General features: G+C 43.8%; 1 protein-coding gene across 1 annotated transcript in view; it reads right to left on the reverse strand.

Moving 5' to 3' along the window:
• The window catches only part of LOC123755654 (carboxylic ester hydrolase), a 113,924-nt gene that overhangs the window by 44,071 nt on the left and 49,583 nt on the right, over positions 1–20,270 (reverse strand). The window contains exons 6-7 of the mRNA XM_045738383.2: positions 18,763–18,948; positions 18,395–18,585 (exon numbers count right to left, since the gene is read on the reverse strand). Coding sequence (XP_045594339.2) covers positions 18,395–18,585; positions 18,763–18,948 — 377 coding nt within the window. The remainder of the gene's footprint in view (positions 1–18,394; positions 18,586–18,762; positions 18,949–20,270) is intronic.

Consider the following 20,270-nt stretch of genomic DNA (forward strand, 5'->3'; position numbering starts at 1 on the left):
CCCATACTCCCAGGAGCAACGCAACTGGTATGTACAAGACGCCTTAATCCACTTGACCATCACGACCGGACATAATGAGGTGATAGCCAAGGCTATTTGAACCACCCCACCACCGGCACTCGGATAGTAATCTTGGGCATAGCATTTTACCAAATCACCTCATTCTTTGGGGCACACGTGAGGAACACAAATGCGAACAAGCCTGAATGGTCCCCAGGACAATATGCAACTGAAAACTCACACCCCAGAAGTGACTCGAACCCATACTCCCAGGAGCAACGCAACTGGTATGTACAAGACGCCTTAATCCACTTGACCATCACGACCGGACATAATGAGGTGATAGCCGAGGCTATTTGAACCACCCCACCGCCGGCACTCGGATAGTAATCTTGGGAATAGCATTTTACCAAATCACCTCATTCTTTGGGGCACACGTGAGGAACACAAATGCGAACAAGCCTGAATGGTCCCCAGGACAATATGCAACTGAAAACTCACACCCCAGAAGTGACTCGAACCCATACTCCCAGGAGCAACGCAACTGGTATGTGCAAGACGCCTTAATCCACTTGACCATCACGACCGGACATAATGAGGTGATAGCCGAGGCTACTTGAACCACCCCACCGCCGGCACTCGGATAGTAATCTTGGGAATAGCATTTTACCAAATCACCTCATTCTTTGGGGCACACGTGAGGAACACAAATGCGAACAAGCCTGAATGGTCCCCAGGACAATATGCAACTGAAAACTCACACCCCAGAAGTGACTCGAACCCATACTCCCAGGAGCAACGCAACTGGTATGTACAAGACGCCTTAATCCACTTGACCATCACGACCGGACATAATGAGGTGATAGCCGAGGCTATTTGAACCACCCCACCGCCGGCACTCGGATAGTAATCTTGGGCATAGCATTTTACCAAATCACCTCATTCTTTGGGGCACACGTGAGGAACACAAATGCGAACAAGCCTGAATGGTCCCCAGGACAATATGCAACTGAAAACTCACACCCCAGAAGTGACTCGAACCCATACTCCCAGGAGCAACGCAACTGGTATGTACAAGACGCCTTAATCCACTTGACCATCACGACCGGACATAATGAGGTGATAGCCGAGGCTATTTGAACCACCCCACCGCCGGCACTCGGATAGTAATCTTGGGCATAGCATTTTACCAAATCACCTCATTCTTTGGGGCACACGTGAGGAACACAAATGCGAACAAGCCTGAATGGTCCCCAGGACAATATGCAACTGAAAACTCACACCCCAGAAGTGACTCGAACCCATACTCCCAGGAGCAACGCAACTGGTATGTACAAGACGCCTTAATCCACTTGACCATCACGACCGGACATAATGAGGTGATAGCCGAGGCTATTTGAACCACCCCACCGCCGGCACTCGGATAGTAATCTTGGGAATAGCATTTTACCAAATCACCTCATTCTTTGGGGCACACGTGAGGAACACAAATGCGAACAAGCCTGAATGGTCCCCAGGACAATATGCAACTGAAAACTCACACCCCAGAAGTGACTCGAACCCATACTCCCAGGAGCAACGCAACTGGTATGTACAAGACGCCTTAATCCACTTGACCATCACGACCGGACATAATGAGGTGATAGCCGAGGCTATTTGAACCACCCCACCGCCGGCACTCGGATAGTAATCTTGGGCATAGCATTTTACCAAATCACCTCATTCTTTGGGGCACACGTGAGGAACACAAATGCGAACAAGCCTGAATGGTCCCCAGGACAATATGCAACTGAAAACTCACACCCCAGAAGTGACTCGAACCCATACTCCCAGGAGCAACGCAACTGGTATGTACAAGACGCCTTAATCCACTTGACCATCACGACCGGACATAATGAGGTGATAGCCGAGGCTATTTGAACCACCCCACCGCCGGCACTCGGATAGTAATCTTGGGAATAGCATTTTACCAAATCACCTCATTCTTTGGGGCACACGTGAGGAACACAAATGCGAACAAGCCTGAATGGTCCCCAGGACAATATGCAACTGAAAACTCACACCCCAGAAGTGACTCGAACCCATACTCCCAGGAGCAACGCAACTGGTATGTGCAAGACGCCTTAATCCACTTGACCATCACGACCGGACATAATGAGGTGATAGCCGAGGCTACTTGAACCACCCCACCGCCGGCACTCGGATAGTAATCTTGGGAATAGCATTTTACCAAATCACCTCATTCTTTGGGGCACACGTGAGGAACACAAATGCGAACAAGCCTGAATGGTCCCCAGGACAATATGCAACTGAAAACTCACACCCCAGAAGTGACTCGAACCCATACTCCCAGGAGCAACGCAACTGGTATGTACAAGACGCCTTAATCCACTTGACCATCACGACCGGACATAATGAGGTGATAGCCGAGGCTATTTGAACCACCCCACCGCCGGCACTCGGATAGTAATCTTGGGCATAGCATTTTACCAAATCACCTCATTCTTTGGGGCACACGTGAGGAACACAAATGCGAACAAGCCTGAATGGTCCCCAGGACAATATGCAACTGAAAACTCACACCCCAGAAGTGACTCGAACCCATACTCCCAGGAGCAACGCAACTGGTATGTACAAGACGCCTTAATCCACTTGACCATCACGACCGGACATAATGAGGTGATAGCCGAGGCTATTTGAACCACCCCACCGCCGGCACTCGGATAGTAATCTTGGGCATAGCATTTTACCAAATCACCTCATTCTTTGGGGCACACGTGAGGAACACAAATGCGAACAAGCCTGAATGGTCCCCAGGACAATATGCAACTGAAAACTCACACCCCAGAAGTGACTCGAACCCATACTCCCAGGAGCAACGCAACTGGTATGTACAAGACGCCTTAATCCACTTGACCATCACGACCGGACATAATGAGGTGATAGCCGAGGCTATTTGAACCACCCCACCGCCGGCACTCGGATAGTAATCTTGGGAATAGCATTTTACCAAATCACCTCATTCTTTGGGGCACACGTGAGGAACACAAATGCGAACAAGCCTGAATGGTCCCCAGGACAATATGCAACTGAAAACTCACACCCCAGAAGTGACTCGAACCCATACTCCCAGGAGCAACGCAACTGGTATGTACAAGACGCCTTAATCCACTTGACCATCACGACCGGACATAATGAGGTGATAGCCGAGGCTATTTGAACCACCCCACCGCCGGCACTCGGATAGTAATCTTGGGCATAGCATTTTACCAAATCACCTCATTCTTTGGGGCACACGTGAGGAACACAAATGCGAACAAGCCTGAATGGTCCCCAGGACAATATGCAACTGAAAACTCACACCCCAGAAGTGACTCGAACCCATACTCCCAGGAGCAACGCAACTGGTATGTACAAGACGCCTTAATCCACTTGACCATCACGACCGGACATAATGAGGTGATAGCCGAGGCTATTTGAACCACCCCACCGCCGGCACTCGGATAGTAATCTTGGGCATAGCATTTTACCAAATCACCTCATTCTTTGGGGCACACGTGAGGAACACAAATGCGAACAAGCCTGAATGGTCCCCAGGACAATATGCAACTGAAAACTCACACCCCAGAAGTGACTCGAACCCATACTCCCAGGAGCAACGCAACTGGTATGTACAAGACGCCTTAATCCACTTGACCATCACGACCAGACATAATGAGGTGATAGCCGAGGCTATTTGAACCACCCCACCGCCGGCACTCGGATAGTAATCTTGGGAATAGCATTTTACCAAATCACCTCATTCTTTGGGGCACACGTGAGGAACACAAATGCGAACAAGCCTGAATGGTCCCCAGGACAATATGCAACTGAAAACTCACACCCCAGAAGTGACTCGAACCCATACTCCCAGGAGCAACGCAACTGGTATGCACAAGACGCCTTAATCCACTTGACCATCACGACCAGACATAATGAGGTGATAGCCGAGGCTATTTGAACCACCCCACCGCCGGCACTCGGATAGTAATCTTGGGAATAGCATTTTACCAAATCACCTCATTCTTTGGGGCACACGTGAGGAACACAAATGCGAACAAGCCTGAATGGTCCCCAGGACAATATGCAACTGAAAACTCACACCCCAGAAGTGACTCGAACCCATACTCCCAGGAGCAACGCAACTGGTATGTACAAGACGCCTTAATCCACTTGACCATCACGACTGGACATAATGAGGTGATAGCCGAGGCTATTTGAACCACCCCACCGCCGGCACTCGGATAGTAATCTTGGGCATAGCATTTTACCAAATCACCTCATTCTTTGGGGCACACGTGAGGAACACAAATGCGAACAAGCCTGAATGGTCCCCAGGACAATATGCAACTGAAAACTCACACCCCAGAAGTGACTCGAACCCATACTCCCAGGAGCAACGCAACTGGTATGTACAAGACGCCTTAATCCACTTGACCATCACGACCGGACATAATGAGGTGATAGCCGAGGCTATTTAAACCACCCCACCGCCGGCACTCGGATAGTAATCTTGGGAATAGCATTTTACCAAATCACCTCATTCTTTGGGGCACACGTGAGGAACACAAATGCGAACAAGCCTGAATGGTCCCCAGGACAATATGCAACTGAAAACTCACACCCCAGAAGTGACTCGAACCCATACTCCCAGGAGCAACGCAACTGGTATGTACAAGACGCCTTAATCCACTTGACCATCACGACCGGACATAATGAGGTGATAGCCGAGGCTATTTGAACCACCCCACCGCCGGCACACGGATAGTAATCTTGGGAATAGCATTTTACCAAATCACCTCATTCTTTGGGGCACACGTGAGGAACACAAATGCGAACAAGCCTGAATGGTCCCCAGGACAATTTGCAACTGAAAACTCACACCCCAGAAGTGACTCGAACCCATACTCCCAGGAGCAACGCAACTGGTATGTACAAGACGCCTTAATCCACTTGACCATCACGACCGGACATAATGAGGTGATAGCCGAGGCTATTTGAACCACCCCACCGCCGGCACTCGGATAGTAATCTTGGGCATAGCATTTTACCAAATCACCTCATTCTTTGGGGCACACGTGAGGAACACAAATGCGAACAAGCCTGAATGGTCCCCAGGACAATATGCAACTGAAAACTCACACCCCAGAAGTGACTCGAACCCATACTCCCAGGAGCAACGCAACTGGTATGTACAAGACGCCTTAATCCACTTGACCATCACGACCGGACATAATGAGGTGATAGCCGAGGCTATTTGAACCACCCCACCGCCGGCACTCGGATAGTAATCTTGGGCATAGCATTTTACCAAATCACCTCATTCTTTGGGGCACACGTGAGGAACACAAATGCGAACAAGCCTGAATGGTCCCCAGGACAATATGCAACTGAAAACTCACACCCCAGAAGTGACTCGAACCCATACTCCCAGGAGCAACGCAACTGGTATGTACAAGACGCCTTAATCCACTTGACCATCACGACCGGACATAATGAGGTGATAGCCGAGGCTATTTGAACCACCCCACCGCCGGCACTCGGATAGTAATCTTGGGCATAGCATTTTACCAAATCACCTCATTCTTTGGGGCACACGTGAGGAACACAAATGCGAACAAGCCTGAATGGTCCCCAGGACAATATGCAACTGAAAACTCACACCCCAGAAGTGACTCGAACCCATACTCCCAGGAGCAACGCAACTGGTATGCACAAGACGCCTTAATCCACTTGACCATCACGACCGGACATAATGAGGTGATAGCCGAGGCTATTTGAACCACCCCACCGCCGGCACTCGGATAGTAATCTTGGGAATAGCATTTTACCAAATCACCTCATTCTTTGGGGCACACGTGAGGAACACAAATGCGAACAAGCCTGAATGGTCCCCAGGACAATATGCAACTGAAAACTCACACCCCAGAAGTGACTCGAACCCATACTCCCAGGAGCAACGCAACTGGTATGTACAAGACGCCTTAATCCACTTGACCATCATGACTGGACATAATGAGGTGATAGCCGAGGCTATTTGAACCACCCCACCGCCGGCACTCGGATAGTAATCTTGGGCATAGCATTTTACCAAATCACCTCATTCTTTGGGGCACACGTGAGGAACACAAATGCGAACAAGCCTGAATGGTCCCCAGGACAATATGCAACTGAAAACTCACACCCCAGAAGTGACTCGAACCCATACTCCCAGGAGCAACGCAACTGGTATGTACAAGACGCCTTAATCCACTTGACCATCACGACCGGACATAATGAGGTGATAGCCGAGGCTATTTAAACCACCCCACCGCCGGCACTCGGATAGTAATCTTGGGAATAGCATTTTACCAAATCACCTCATTCTTTGGGGCACACGTGAGGAACACAAATGCGAACAAGCCTGAATGGTCCCCAGGACAATATGCAACTGAAAACTCACACCCCAGAAGTGACTCGAACCCATACTCCCAGGAGCAACGCAACTGGTATGTACAAGACGCCTTAATCCACTTGACCATCACGACCGGACATAATGAGGTGATAGCCGAGGCTATTTGAACCACCCCACCGCCGGCACACGGATAGTAATCTTGGGAATAGCATTTTACCAAATCACCTCATTCTTTGGGGCACACGTGAGGAACACAAATGCGAACAAGCCTGAATGGTCCCCAAGACAATATGCAACTGAAAACTCACACCCCAGAAGTGACTCGAACCCATACTCCCAGGAGCAACGCAACTGGTATGTACAAGACGCCTTAATCCACTTGACCATCACGACCGGACATAATGAGGTGATAGCCGAGGCTATTTGAACCACCCCACCGCCGGCACTCGGATAGTAATCTTGGGCATAGCATTTTACCAAATCACCTCATTCTTTGGGGCACACGTGAGGAACACAAATGCGAACAAGCCTGAATGGTCCCCAGGACAATATGCAACTGAAAACTCACACCCCAGAAGTGACTCGAACCCATACTCCCAGGAGCAACGCAACTGGTATGTACAAGACGCCTTAATCCACTTGACCATCACGACCGGACATAATGAGGTGATAGCCGAGGCTATTTGTACCACCCCACCGCCGGCACTCGGATAGTAATCTTGGGCATAGCATTTTACCAAATCACCTCATTCTTTGGGGCACACGTGAGGAACACAAATGCGAACAAGCCTGAATGGTCCCCAGGACAATATGCAACTGAAAACTCACACCCCAGAAGTGACTCGAACCCATACTCCCAGGAGCAACGCAACTGGTATGTACAAGACGCCTTAATCCACTTGACCATCACGACCGGACATAATGAGGTGATAGCCGAGGCTATTTGAACCACCCCACCGCCGGCACTCGGATAGTAATCTTGGGCATAGCATTTTACCAAATCACCTCATTCTTTGGGGCACACGTGAGGAACACAAATGCGAACAAGCCTGAATGGTCCCCAGGACAATATGCAACTGAAAACTCACACCCCAGAAGTGACTCGAACCCATACTCCCAGGAGCAACGCAACTGGTATGTACAAGACGCCTTAATCCACTTGACCATCACGACCGGACATAATGAGGTGATAGCCGAGGCTATTTGAACCACCCCACCGCCGGCACTCGGATAGTAATCTTGGGCATAGCATTTTACCAAATCACCTCATTCTTTGGGGCACACGTGAGGAACACAAATGCGAACAAGCCTGAATGGTCCCCAGGACAATATGCAACTGAAAACTCACACCCCAGAAGTGACTCGAACCCATACTCCCAGGAGCAACGCAACTGGTATGTACAAGACGCCTTAATCCACTTGACCATCACGACCGGACATAATGAGGTGATAGCCGAGGCTATTTGAACCACCCCACCGCCGGCACTCGGATAGTAATCTTGGGAATAGCATTTTACCAAATCACCTCATTCTTTGGGGCACACGTGAGGAACACAAATGCGAACAAGCCTGAATGGTCCCCAGGACAATATGCAACTGAAAACTCACACCCCAGAAGTGACTCGAACCCATACTCCCAGGAGCAACGCAACTGGTATGTACAAGACGCCTTAATCCACTTGACCATCACGACCGGACATAATGAGGTGATAGCCGAGGCTATTTGAACCACCCCACTGCCGGCACTCGGATAGTAATCTTGGGCATAGCATTTTACCAAATCACCTCATTCTTTGGGGCACACGTGAGGAACACAAATGCGAACAAGCCTGAATGGTCCCCAGGACAATATGCAACTGAAAACTCACACCCCAGAAGTGACTCGAACCCATACTCCCATTCTACGTCCAACGAGGCTCTTATCCCTGTGGCCCATGTTCCCCGCAGTAAGCCAACAAATTCCTTTGGAGACTTCAGTCTGAAGGTGCAAGGGACATAAGGAGTCAGCAAGCCGTTGAGTCGCTTCGCGAGTCTGTACGTGGGTGTGGGTATCTGGCTAATGATTGGCCGAAGTGGGTTTCCAGGCTTATGTGTCTTGACATTTCCATACGCGTATCCAGGCTTATATTTCCCAATAATCTTTGGCCGGTGGAGTTCGGATTTCTTGGCGTTCACAGTTTCGATCAAGATTAACACCCTCATAAAGACTGTGAAGCAGTATCCTCCCCCATGATAAAAGCTTGATGGTTAAATGCAACCTCAGAATACTGAGAAAAAAAAATTGTACCACTTACGGGCTATTCATGCCCGTGCCACCTCTTCGGTGGCTTAATCTTCATCAATCAATCAATCAACTCTGTTCAGTTATAGTTGTGTGTGTGTAAACTAAAGTCTTTGAAAATGTAATAAGTTTTACGAAACGCGTTCAAGTGTCGTGTCAGACTAGAAATAAAAATGAATTTTGGAGAATTGATTTTCCAGTTACCATCAACAGTGAAAAGAAATATAAGAAACATTGAGAAAATTCGTGTTAGAATTATTAATCTTACTTTTTCGGTCATATTTAATAATATATGTCTACAGGAAAGACTGCTACCAAAATATACTAATATATATATATATATATATGCAGGGAGCCTGGGTGCTGCAACAACACAACACGACATTGCTCGCCTCACAGCAGTTGCAGCCCCACATGCAGGGGATTTCCTGTTAGCACCCCAATGTCAGCAACTGGCACGCGTCTCACACCACACGCCCTCCGAATTGCTGTGGCCCTTCACCTTGCTGCCCCAATCCACACCAGATATAGGTGTATTTGCGGCGAGGTGGTGGCTGACAGGTACGGCCACCATGGCCAACTCTGCCAAAGCACAGGGGGATGGCACTCGAGGCACAGTGAAGTTAACGACATCATCAAGAGGAGCCTCACCACAGCTGGATGCCCAGCTGAAAGAGAGCCCCATTACCTAACGCCCCGTAAGTCTGATGCTCTTATTGGTCGCCCGGATGGTATCACAGTGAAGCCCTGGAAGAATGGCAAGCAGTTGGTATGGGACTACACGTGCGTATCAACCCTGGCTAACGCCTACATTAACCTCAGTGTTGCACAACCAGGTGGCGCTGCCACCCACAGGGAAGCAGCCAAATCCTGTAAGTATAGAGAATTGGATCACCACTACAATTTTGTCCCCATTGCTTCTGAGACACTAGGCGCCTGGGGTAAAAGTGCTACCAGTTTTTTGAAGGAACTGGGTTCTAGGCTCATTGAAACAACAAGGGACCCTAGAGCTGCCAGCTTTCTTTTCCAGCGCCTCAGCGTGGCGATACAGAGGGGAAATGCGCACTGCATCCAGGGTTCCTGCCTGCTATCTGAGGAGCTGGAGGAACTCGACAACCTATGATAACTTTGTAACCTATATGTAACTCCTTTTTTGTAACAAAGTTCAAATAAAGCAAATATATATGTGTACATACAAAAGAATGGGGGCTACCACCCCCATTTTGGGGCACACGTGTTCCTCACGTGTGCCCCAAAGAATGAGGTGATTTGATAAAATGCTATGCCCAAGATTACCATCCGAGTGCCGGCGGGGAAGTGGTTCAAATAGCTTCGGCTATCACTTCCTTATGTCCGGTCGTGATGGTCAAGCAGATTAAGGCGTCCCTGTACATACCAGTTGCGTTGCTCCTGGCAGTATGGGTTCGAGCACCTAGTTCAACAGGCAGGGGTGCATGATCCCAGCTTCACAGACTGCACAACCAAATGGGTCTCTCTCGCAGGACCAGCACCCCAACCACCGCCTTCTGAAGCCCATAAGCAATCCAGCTGGGATCGCCCCATTGCCGACCAAGAAGCTGCAACTTTGCTAGAAGCTGCGACAACACCACATGACACTGCCCGACTTAGAGCTGTAGCAGTTCCCCATGCAGGTGATTTCTTACTAGCAACCCCAATGTCAGCAACCGGCACCCGTCTCACACCGCAGGCCCTCCAAATTGCCGTAGCTCTCCGCCTAGCTGAATATATATATATATATATATATATATATATATATATATATATATATATATATATATATATATATATATATATATATATATATATATATTACATTTTCAAAGACTAGTTTACACATACACAACTGAATAGAACTTACACATCTCCGATTTGTTTATATCTACATTTGAGTGAGGTGGATGGGGTGAGGTGGTATTAATAGGGTATTAAATTCATCAACACAAGACAGAACACGAAACAATGGGTATTGAATGGAAGTGATTGTAGAAAGCCTATTGGTCCATATTTCTTGATGCTTCTATATTGGAGTGGAGTCTTGAGGTGGGTAGAATATAGTTGCGCATTAATTGGCTGTTGATTGCTGGTGTTGACTTTTTAATGTGTAGTGCCTCGCAAACGTCAAGCCGTCTGCTATCGCTGTATCTATCGATGATTTCTGTGTTGTTTACTAGGATTTCTCTGGCGATGGTTTGGTTGTGGGAAGAGATTATATGTTCCTGCAGATGTCTGACATCAGGTACCTGTGTAAAAATGTCGTCAACATACCTGCAGTATATGGCCGGTTTCAAGTTCATGTCGACTAAGACTTTTTGCTCGATGGTACCCATGTAGAAGTTTGCAAACAGGACACCTAGGGGAGAACCCATGGCGACCCAATCTACTTGCTTATACATGTGCCCATCCGGGCTCAAGAAGGGTGCCTCTTTAGTACAAGCTTGGAGTAGTTTCCTTAGAATATTCTCTGGTATGTCAAGAGGAGTACAGACTGGATCACGATACACTCTGTCGGCTATCATCCCGATTGTCTCGTCCACAGGTACGTTGGTGAACAGTGATTCCACGTCCAACGAGGCTCTTATCCCTGTGGCCCGTGTGCCCCGCAGTAAGTCAACAAATTCTTTTGGGGACTTCAGGCTGAAGGCGCAAGGGACATAAGGAGTCAGCAGGCCGTTGAGTCGCTTCGCCAGTCTGTACGTGGGTGTGGGTATCTGGCTAATGATTGGCCGAAGTGGGTTTCCAGGCTTGTGTGTCTTGACATTTCCATACACATATCCAGGTTTATATTCCCCAATAATCTTTGGCAGGTGGAGTCCGGATTTCTTGGCGTTCACAGTTTTAATCAGTTTGTTGACCTTTGCTTTCAATTCGGCTGTAGTGTCCTTCGTTGCCCTTTGGAATTTAGATTGGTCAGAGAGTATGAGGTTCATTTTCGCCAGATATTCGTCTTTTTTAAGAATGACATATATTGGCGACTTGTCACCTCTCCTGACAACTATCTCCTTGTTCTCACGAAGGCTTTTAGCTGCCGCTTTGAGCTCGAGGGACAGTATGGTGCTTCTGTAATTGCCTCGATTCTTTCCTCCTTCCGCAATAAGTTCTGCTTGTAAGGTATCTTTGGTAGTGACCTTCTTTTGTGTCTCGAGGTCGAATATGTCGTCCTCAAGATATATATATATATATATATATATATATATATATATATATATATATATATATATATATATATATATCTATATAGATATATATATATATATATATAGATATATATATATATACAAGCAGATGGATATATATATATATATATATATATATATATATATATATATATATATATATATATATATATATATATATATATATATATATATATATATATATATATATATATGTTTCATTGAATATGACCGCATATTCTGTATTTATTATTTTCTGGTTTAGGGCTTCTATCCCTCTAACTATTTTCTTAGCATCAGGGCTTAATTGGAATAGGAGTTCTCCAAAACTCATTTTCGTACTTTTAAGGTGAAGAAAAGAAGTGATTTACTATAGAGTGTATTACACTTATTTGTATAATTTGCACGACGTTTCGAACCTCCATGGTTCATTCTCAAGTGAACAGATCTTACAATACTAGTTGATTTTATACCCGCATTAGGTCAGGTGATAATACAATGAAGGTGAAAAACATGGGGGGATACATAAGGGATAAACATAGGGGCTGCAGAAGGCTTATTGGCCCATACGAGGCATCTCCTATCTAAACACAAAGATTAATCCAGTGTAATTGGCCTGTTATGTTGGACATTGTCTTCTGTGTTGGCATCGATATGTTCTTGTCTTGTCCTTACTCTCATGGTGGGTAGAGTAAATAGTTCCGTGATTTGGGTGTTCATGGTAGGTCGCTCTATTCTTATGTGAATTGCCTCAAGAATTTGTAATCTTCTTGAATCTTGGGTTTTGTCTATTATGCAAGTATTCTTGTTCAACATTTCTCTTGTTAGAGTAATGTCATGGGCTTGTCTCATGTGATTCCTAGGGGCACCAGATTGAAGATGGCATGTCAGACGCCTCGTCAGCTTGGTCGACGTCATACCTATGTACTTACATTGAAGGTTACATCCTTCGTGGGGGCAAGTGTACATGTATACAACGCTTGACTGCTGTAGAGGGTTCTCCGTCGGCTTCGGGCTGTTTTTGATAAGGAGTTCAGAAGTCTTCTTGGTTTTGTAGAATATTATCAGGTTTATGTTTTGGTTAGGAGTAGTGCTTTTTACTCCTTTACGGATTATTTCTTTCATTATTCTTTCCTCTTTTATATGTTCACTGTGCATGGTTGATTTGTAATATAATTTTATTGGGGGTGTTGTGGTTTCTGTTCTAGGTTCTGAATTATACCAACGGTCCAAGTGTCTTCTTATAGCAGCGTTTATTTCCGCGTTGCTATATCCGTTGTTCACCAATACCTGAGTTACTCTTTCAAACTCTCTACTCACGTTGCTCCATTCAGAGCAGTGGGTAAGCGCTCGACGAATATAAGCATTGAGAACACTGGCTTTGTATCTTTGGGGGCACTCACTTCTACCGTTCAGGCATAATCCTATGTTGGTGGGCTTGGTATATACGTTGGTGCTTAAAGAGGTTCCTGTTTTTGTTATTAGTACATCCAAGAATGGCAGACTGTTATTTTCACTATTTTCATGTGTAAATCGGAGTACTGACTCTCTCTCTAGGTGTCTTTTTAGGTCAATTAGTTCATCTGAGTCTTTTACTATTACGAATATGTCATCTACATAACGGCAGTATACAGTTGGTTTTTGTCTGCTTCTGAAGACCCTATCTTCGATGGTTCCCATATAAAAATTAGCAAATAAAACTCCTAAGGGGGAGCCCATTGCTACTCCGTCTATTTGTAAATACATGTCTCCTTGTGGACTGATGAAAGGGGCTTCCTTTGTACATGCTTCGAGAAGACTTTTCAAGTGTGGCTCAGGTATGTCTAATTTGGGGGTGCTCTCGTCTCTGTATACTCTGTCCAGTATCATTCCTATGGTTGTGTCGACTGGGACGTTGGTAAAAAGGGATTCAACGTCCAGGGAAGCGATAATTCCATCGGGCTGGGTAGATTTGATCAATTCTAGGAAATATGCTGATGATTGTAGACTAAACTTACTTGGAGTGTATGGAGTTAGGAGTTCATTGAGTTTCTTTGCCAGGTGATAAGTTGGGGTTGGTATTTGGCTGATTATAGGGCGTAGTGGGTTACCTGGTTTATGCGTCTTAACATTGCCGTAGGCATATCCTAAGCCATAGTCGCCTTGAAGTTTATTGAAATGCACACTACCTTTCTTTGCGTTGATTGCTGTAATTGTTTTGTTTACTTTCCGCTGAAGGTCTTCTACGGGGTTCCTCGTGATTCGTTGAAATTTGGAGTCGTCACTTAGGATGTCGCTAATTTTGTTCATGTATTCATGGGTAGGAATCAATACATATGCTGCTGTTTTGTCGGCTTTTCTTATTGTTACGTCTTTCAGATTTTTTAGTTGTTTCGCTGCTTCTTTGAGTCGTGGGGTTAAGATTGTAGATGAATATGTTCCTCGTTTTTTCCCTGCTTCTGCAAGTAGTTCAGCTTGAAGTGTGTCAGTGGTGATGACTTTTTTGTTGTCTTCTAGCTTATGGATATCGTCCAGAAGCATTTCGATTTCCAGGCGTTTTTGATGCATCTTTGGTTTAGATAAGAATTGACAATTTAGACCAAGATTTAAGAGGTCTCGTTGGTCCTGGGTAAGATCATAAGAAGTCAGGTTAAAGTAGCCATCTTTAGGACGAGGGATTTTTAGCTGTCCACCGTTTAGGGATGTTAACTTACGGAGTGTCTTTGTTTCTACAAGAGTTTTATGTTGTTGTTTCAGGTTAAATAGTTCACTGTTGATGGTTTGCTTGAGTTGGATAGGGATGTCGTACTGGGTCCATTTGGGTCCATTTTCAATCTGGTGCCCCTAGGAATCACATGAGACAAGCCCATGACATTACTCTAACAAGAGAAATGTTGAACAAGAATACTTGCATAATAGACAAAACCCAAGATTCAAGAAGATTACAAATTCTTGAGGCAATTCACATAAGAATAGAGCGACCTACCATGAACACCCAAATCACGGAACTATTTACTCTACCCACCATGAGAGTAAGGACAAGACAAGAACATATCGATGCCAACACAGAAGACAATGTCCAACATAACAGGCCAATTACACTGGATTAATCTTTGTGTTTAGATAGGAGATGCCTCGTATGGGCCAATAAGCCTTCTGCAGCCCCTATGTTTATCCCTTATGTATCCCCCCATGTTTTTCACCTTCATTGTATTATCACCTGACCTAATGCGGGTATAAAATCAACTAGTATTGTAAGATCTGTTCACTTGAGAATGAACCATGGAGGTTCGAAACGTCGTGCAAATTATACAAATAAGTGTAATACACTCTATAGTAAATCACTTCTTTTCTTCACCTTAAAAGTACGAAAATGAGTTTTGGAGAACTCCTATTCCAATTAAGCCCTGATGCTAAGAAAATAGTTAGAGGGATAGAAGCCCTAAACCAGAAAATAATAAATACAGAATATGCGGTCATATTCAATGAAACATGTTTGAAAGAAAACCTGCTGCCAGTATACACCAATATATATATATATATATATATATATATATATATATATATATATATATATATATATATATATATATATATATATATATATATATATCTTTCATCGGTTCCTGTTATATGGGAAAACTCAGTGCCAAATGCTTAATGCACAGACTACCCTATTCCAGTAGCTGAAGTTTATAACTTTTTAGACACTCAACCCACCATTAAGCATTTGGCACTGAGTTTTCCCATATAACAGGAACCGATGAAAGAGCATCCGAGGTCCCACACTATCTCATTGCCTGGGAGAGGATTGGAGTTTTGGTTGGTTAAATACCCCAGAATTCCTACCTCTCTTTATGGCTTTGAAGTATAGTGTAGTGGATACAGCATGCAACTGCCACCTTGTTGGCCAGTGTTCGAGTCCCCTGGGGGGTTGAGTGTCTAAAAAGTTATAAACTTCAGCTACTGGAATAGGGTAGTCTGTGCATATATATATATATATATATATATATATATATATATATATATATATATATGTCGTACCTAGTAGCCAGAACGTACTTCTCAGCCTACTATGCAAGGCCCGATTTGCCTAATAAGCCAAGTTTTCCTGAATTAATATATTTTCTCTAATTTTTTTCTTATGAAATGATAAAGCTACCCATTTCATTATGTATGAGGTAAAAAAAATTTTATTGGAGTTAAAATTAACATAGATATATGACCAAACCTAACCAACCCTACCTAACCTAACCTAACCTATCTTTATAGGTTAGGTTGGGTTAGGTAGCCGAAAAAGTTAGGTTAGGTTAGGTTAGGTAGGTTAGGTAGTCGAAAAAACATTAGTTCATGAAAACTTGGCTTATTAGGCAAATCTGGCCATGCATAGTAGGCTGATAAGTGCGTTCTGGCTACTAGGTACGACATATATATATATATATATATATATATATATATATATATATATATATATATATATAATGTCGTACCTAGTAGCCAGAACGCACTTCTCAGCCTACTACGCAAGGCCCGATTTGCCTAATAAGCCAAATTTTCATGAATTAATGTTTTTTCGACTACCTAACCTAACTTTTTCGGCTACCTAACCTAACCTAACCTAACTTTTTCGGCTACCTAACCTAACCTAACCTATAAAGATAGGTTAGGTTAGGTTAGGTAGGGTTGGTTAGGTTCGGTCATATATCTACGTTAATTTTAACTCCAATAAAAAAAATTGACCTCATACATAATGAAATGGGTAGGTTTATCATTTCATAAGAAAAAAATAGAGAAAATATATTAATTCAGTAAAACTTGGCTTATTAGGCAAATTGGGCCTTGCATTGTAGGCTGAGAAGTGCGTTCTACCTACTAGGTACGACATATATATATATATATATATATATATATATATATATATATATATATATATATATATATATATATATATTATAAGAGTTCTTACATTCTTGTTTTACAAATTTAACAAATCGCTAGTGATAATAGCTCACTAGTACGCGTAGTGTTTCGGGCAAGTCCTTAATCCTATGTTCCCTGGAATACGACCCCGCGAAAAATCGTTTAACAACCAAGTACCCATTTTATTGTGGAGTTAAACAGAGGCTACAGTTTAGGATTTACACCCAGTAAATCCTCCCCGGCCAGGATACGAAAATAGGACTAAGCCACTACCAAAATACTCAGAGTGTAAACTCTGTGATAAACCTTTAATGCATTCACTAGAACAATATATTGTTGAATGTGAGACCGTGAAAGACTTTAGACCTCCTGGCCTATTGTACCACCAACTGTGTAACTATTTCATTGACTCAGGTGTTCTGGATGACATCTTAACAATTTATCCAAAATTTGCTTGTCCATTTTAAAGAGTGAAGAACAATTTTATTTATATTACTTCTAAGATGCATCACTTATGAACCCATCCCTGTCCTTGTGTGGCAGTGCACAATAGAAAGTTGTTTTCACATATTCATACATTAAAACACTGATTGTAACCATGATATATATATGTGATTCAGCCTACAGTTTAGAATTATTGTCTTGTGTATGACCCTCTGTCCTGCGTGACAGTGAATACCAGCATTATCCTCACTTTAATAAGACTTAATTGAAATCCTCATATTAGGCAAAATTTTAATTAATTTTGTCAATAAAGATGTTAATAATAATAATAATAACCCAGGACAAAGCGCTCGGGAAACGCCAGACGAGCATCTTATACTACTACACCACGCGGGAACTGGTGTAAATCTATGCAAACACTCCATGCAAATAAAAGGGCCCAATCTTTGGCACTCACTCCCTGATGTATGAAAAAATTGTCCAACCCTGTTCTGTTCAAAAGTAATAATAAAAAAGTACCCAATTTCATCCTCATATGTTCCTACCTTGTGCTTCAAACTCACACTGCATCTTGTACTGCCCGCTTCCCAACGTTATGCATGTTAGTAGCTTTGTATGAATGTTAAAATACCAAGCTTATTTAATCTCACCAACCCATTGTACCTTCTTGCAAGTAAATTATTATTATTTTGTATGGACTAATAGGCCTTCTGTAGTGCCCTTAACATCCTTGTGTTCTTGTGTACCACTTTCATAGACTTGTTGAACTGCAGGTAAAGCATCAGCTTTTCAAGAAATGACATGCACAAAACTTTGTTAAATGATCACCGTTTTCTTTGCATGGAGACCTCCAGAAACACACATCTGCTTTGGTCAAAGTTCAACATCGGGCAACAAAATTCATTACATAATTAAATCGGCTCATACCACGACCGTTGAGGACCTCAGGGCTAACATAAATATATGCCTGTAAACCAGGCATGACGGGGCTCATTTCACCAAAACTTTTAAAAATACTGAACAATTTGGAGGATATTGAGCCAGACAATTTTCTTCACAAGTGTGTTCACGAACTGTGAACAGTTTCACAAGTGTGTTCATCATTGCTTAAAATACAGAACAAAGACGAACACAGGGACTCACCGCAAAGTGGAGCAAGAGTGGGACGAGCTTGTTGGTGTCAACTGCTTGAAGACAGGAGATAAGCTGGTGACTGTCCTCTGTGGTGCAGTTGAAGTACTCGCCGATGTACTGGGCGACGGCGGCGTGTGCTCCACCCAGCGACCACGGACACAGTGCTGACCCAGACTGCAGGATAGCCTGCTGGAACAGTCCTGCCCAGACGCGTCACCATGTTACACATTCATCCATTACATTCGTTAACTTTGTAATCACATTTATTGACGACTGAAACTTAATATTACCACTTAAAATACGAGTTACATCATAACAATTTATTTGTGCAATAATTTTATGCAGCATTACATTTTGTACTGGATATTAAAACTAACCTAGTGCCTTGTGTGTAAGAATCTGAAAGTGAACGGACCCGGCGCCAGCACTCTCCCCAAACAACGTCACTTTAAGAGCGTCGCCACCAAATTTGTGGATGTTCTTCTGCACCCAGGTTAAGGCCAGGGTCTGGTCCTTCAGTCCCAGATTACCAGGAGCTGCTTCGTCTTCCGTAGAAAGGAAACCTGTCAAAAGAATACATTCTTAATCTTTTCTTTTCACAATGAGAAAGTTTTCCCTTTTTCAGGGTACTTGAAAAACAATTTGTAATCTCGTATTATATGTACAGCCCCTTTCAGATTAATCAACATTCATATCGTTTAAATATCTAAGATTGGAAGTATATTGGTTTGGAATTGGGTTTAAGTTTCATTAAGCTGGTGACTGTGGTCCACAATAGCTTACTGACCAACCAGCAAGTATACTTTAATCTGAACATAGTTCAATACTAAAGTAAACTTTCAGTGGATAGACATGTGAGCTGATTTAGCTGGGGACATTGTACACATAACGAGGAAAGCAAGAAATGAAAAAGACATATTATTTAACTACACAGAGAAGGAAACCAATGCAACTACTAAAATGTAAAATATTTCAGAGCAAATAACAATAACATAAGAATTAAGGAAACTTTAGAAGGCCTATTGTCCAATATGTGGCAGCTCTATCTTATGTCAATGCAAATTCACCGTGGAGGTGGTGGTAAAAAGGTGGTAAAAAAAAATTATGTTAAGGAGTTTGCTATATCTGAGCAAGGTAAGGTAGGGCCGGGAGGGAAACGCATGTCTCGTCCACGTGGCTTTATTTACAAAACATGTAATGGTGTCAAACTGGTGTAGGTGCCATGAATATAACCATTACATACCTAACAGACAAATGAACATCGGCTCAGCCTTAACATTATGAACCTAACCTAGGTAGACTTATTCCTACAAAATACCATAATCCTAGCAGAGATTGATAATGTTTGTAAAACTATCAGCCAATTAGCTTAACGTATATTGTGGGAAATTTGCTAGAATCGATAACTGCAAAAGCCATATGTCTACATCTTGAAAAACATAGATTAATGAATGATTCATAACATGGTTTTATTAAGAGTTGTTCATGATTGATCAATTTTCCTTCTATTTTCCCTTCACTGTCTCGCCCATTGTCGACGTGAGGGGGCTTGGTTCGTGGCTGCTGGAGTGTGATGCTCAATAGGATGGCATTTTATCTGTCCTCTTAGAGCCTTGTGCTGTTGTTGTTGTTTAAGATTCAGCTACTCGGAACAACAGGTTCCAAGCGGCACGGTCCATGGTGAGCCCGTCGACTTACTTGGTGCATTAGATGTGCTCGCCTTGCGCTCCTGCAGCCTACTTTATCAATTTTGCTAGGCTCTTCTGCTTTGTGTGTGGAGAGTTTCTCATGAGTAGGTTGGCCGTTTTTTAGGTTTTATAGTAAATCGTCAATTGTATCTTCTGATTTTTGTCTGTAGGGATAAATGAGCTGTGGTATACCACAG

The sequence above is a fragment of the Procambarus clarkii genome, chromosome 55, assembly GCF_040958095.1.
Source record: "Procambarus clarkii isolate CNS0578487 chromosome 55, FALCON_Pclarkii_2.0, whole genome shotgun sequence".
NCBI lineage: Eukaryota > Metazoa > Arthropoda > Malacostraca > Decapoda > Cambaridae > Procambarus > Procambarus clarkii.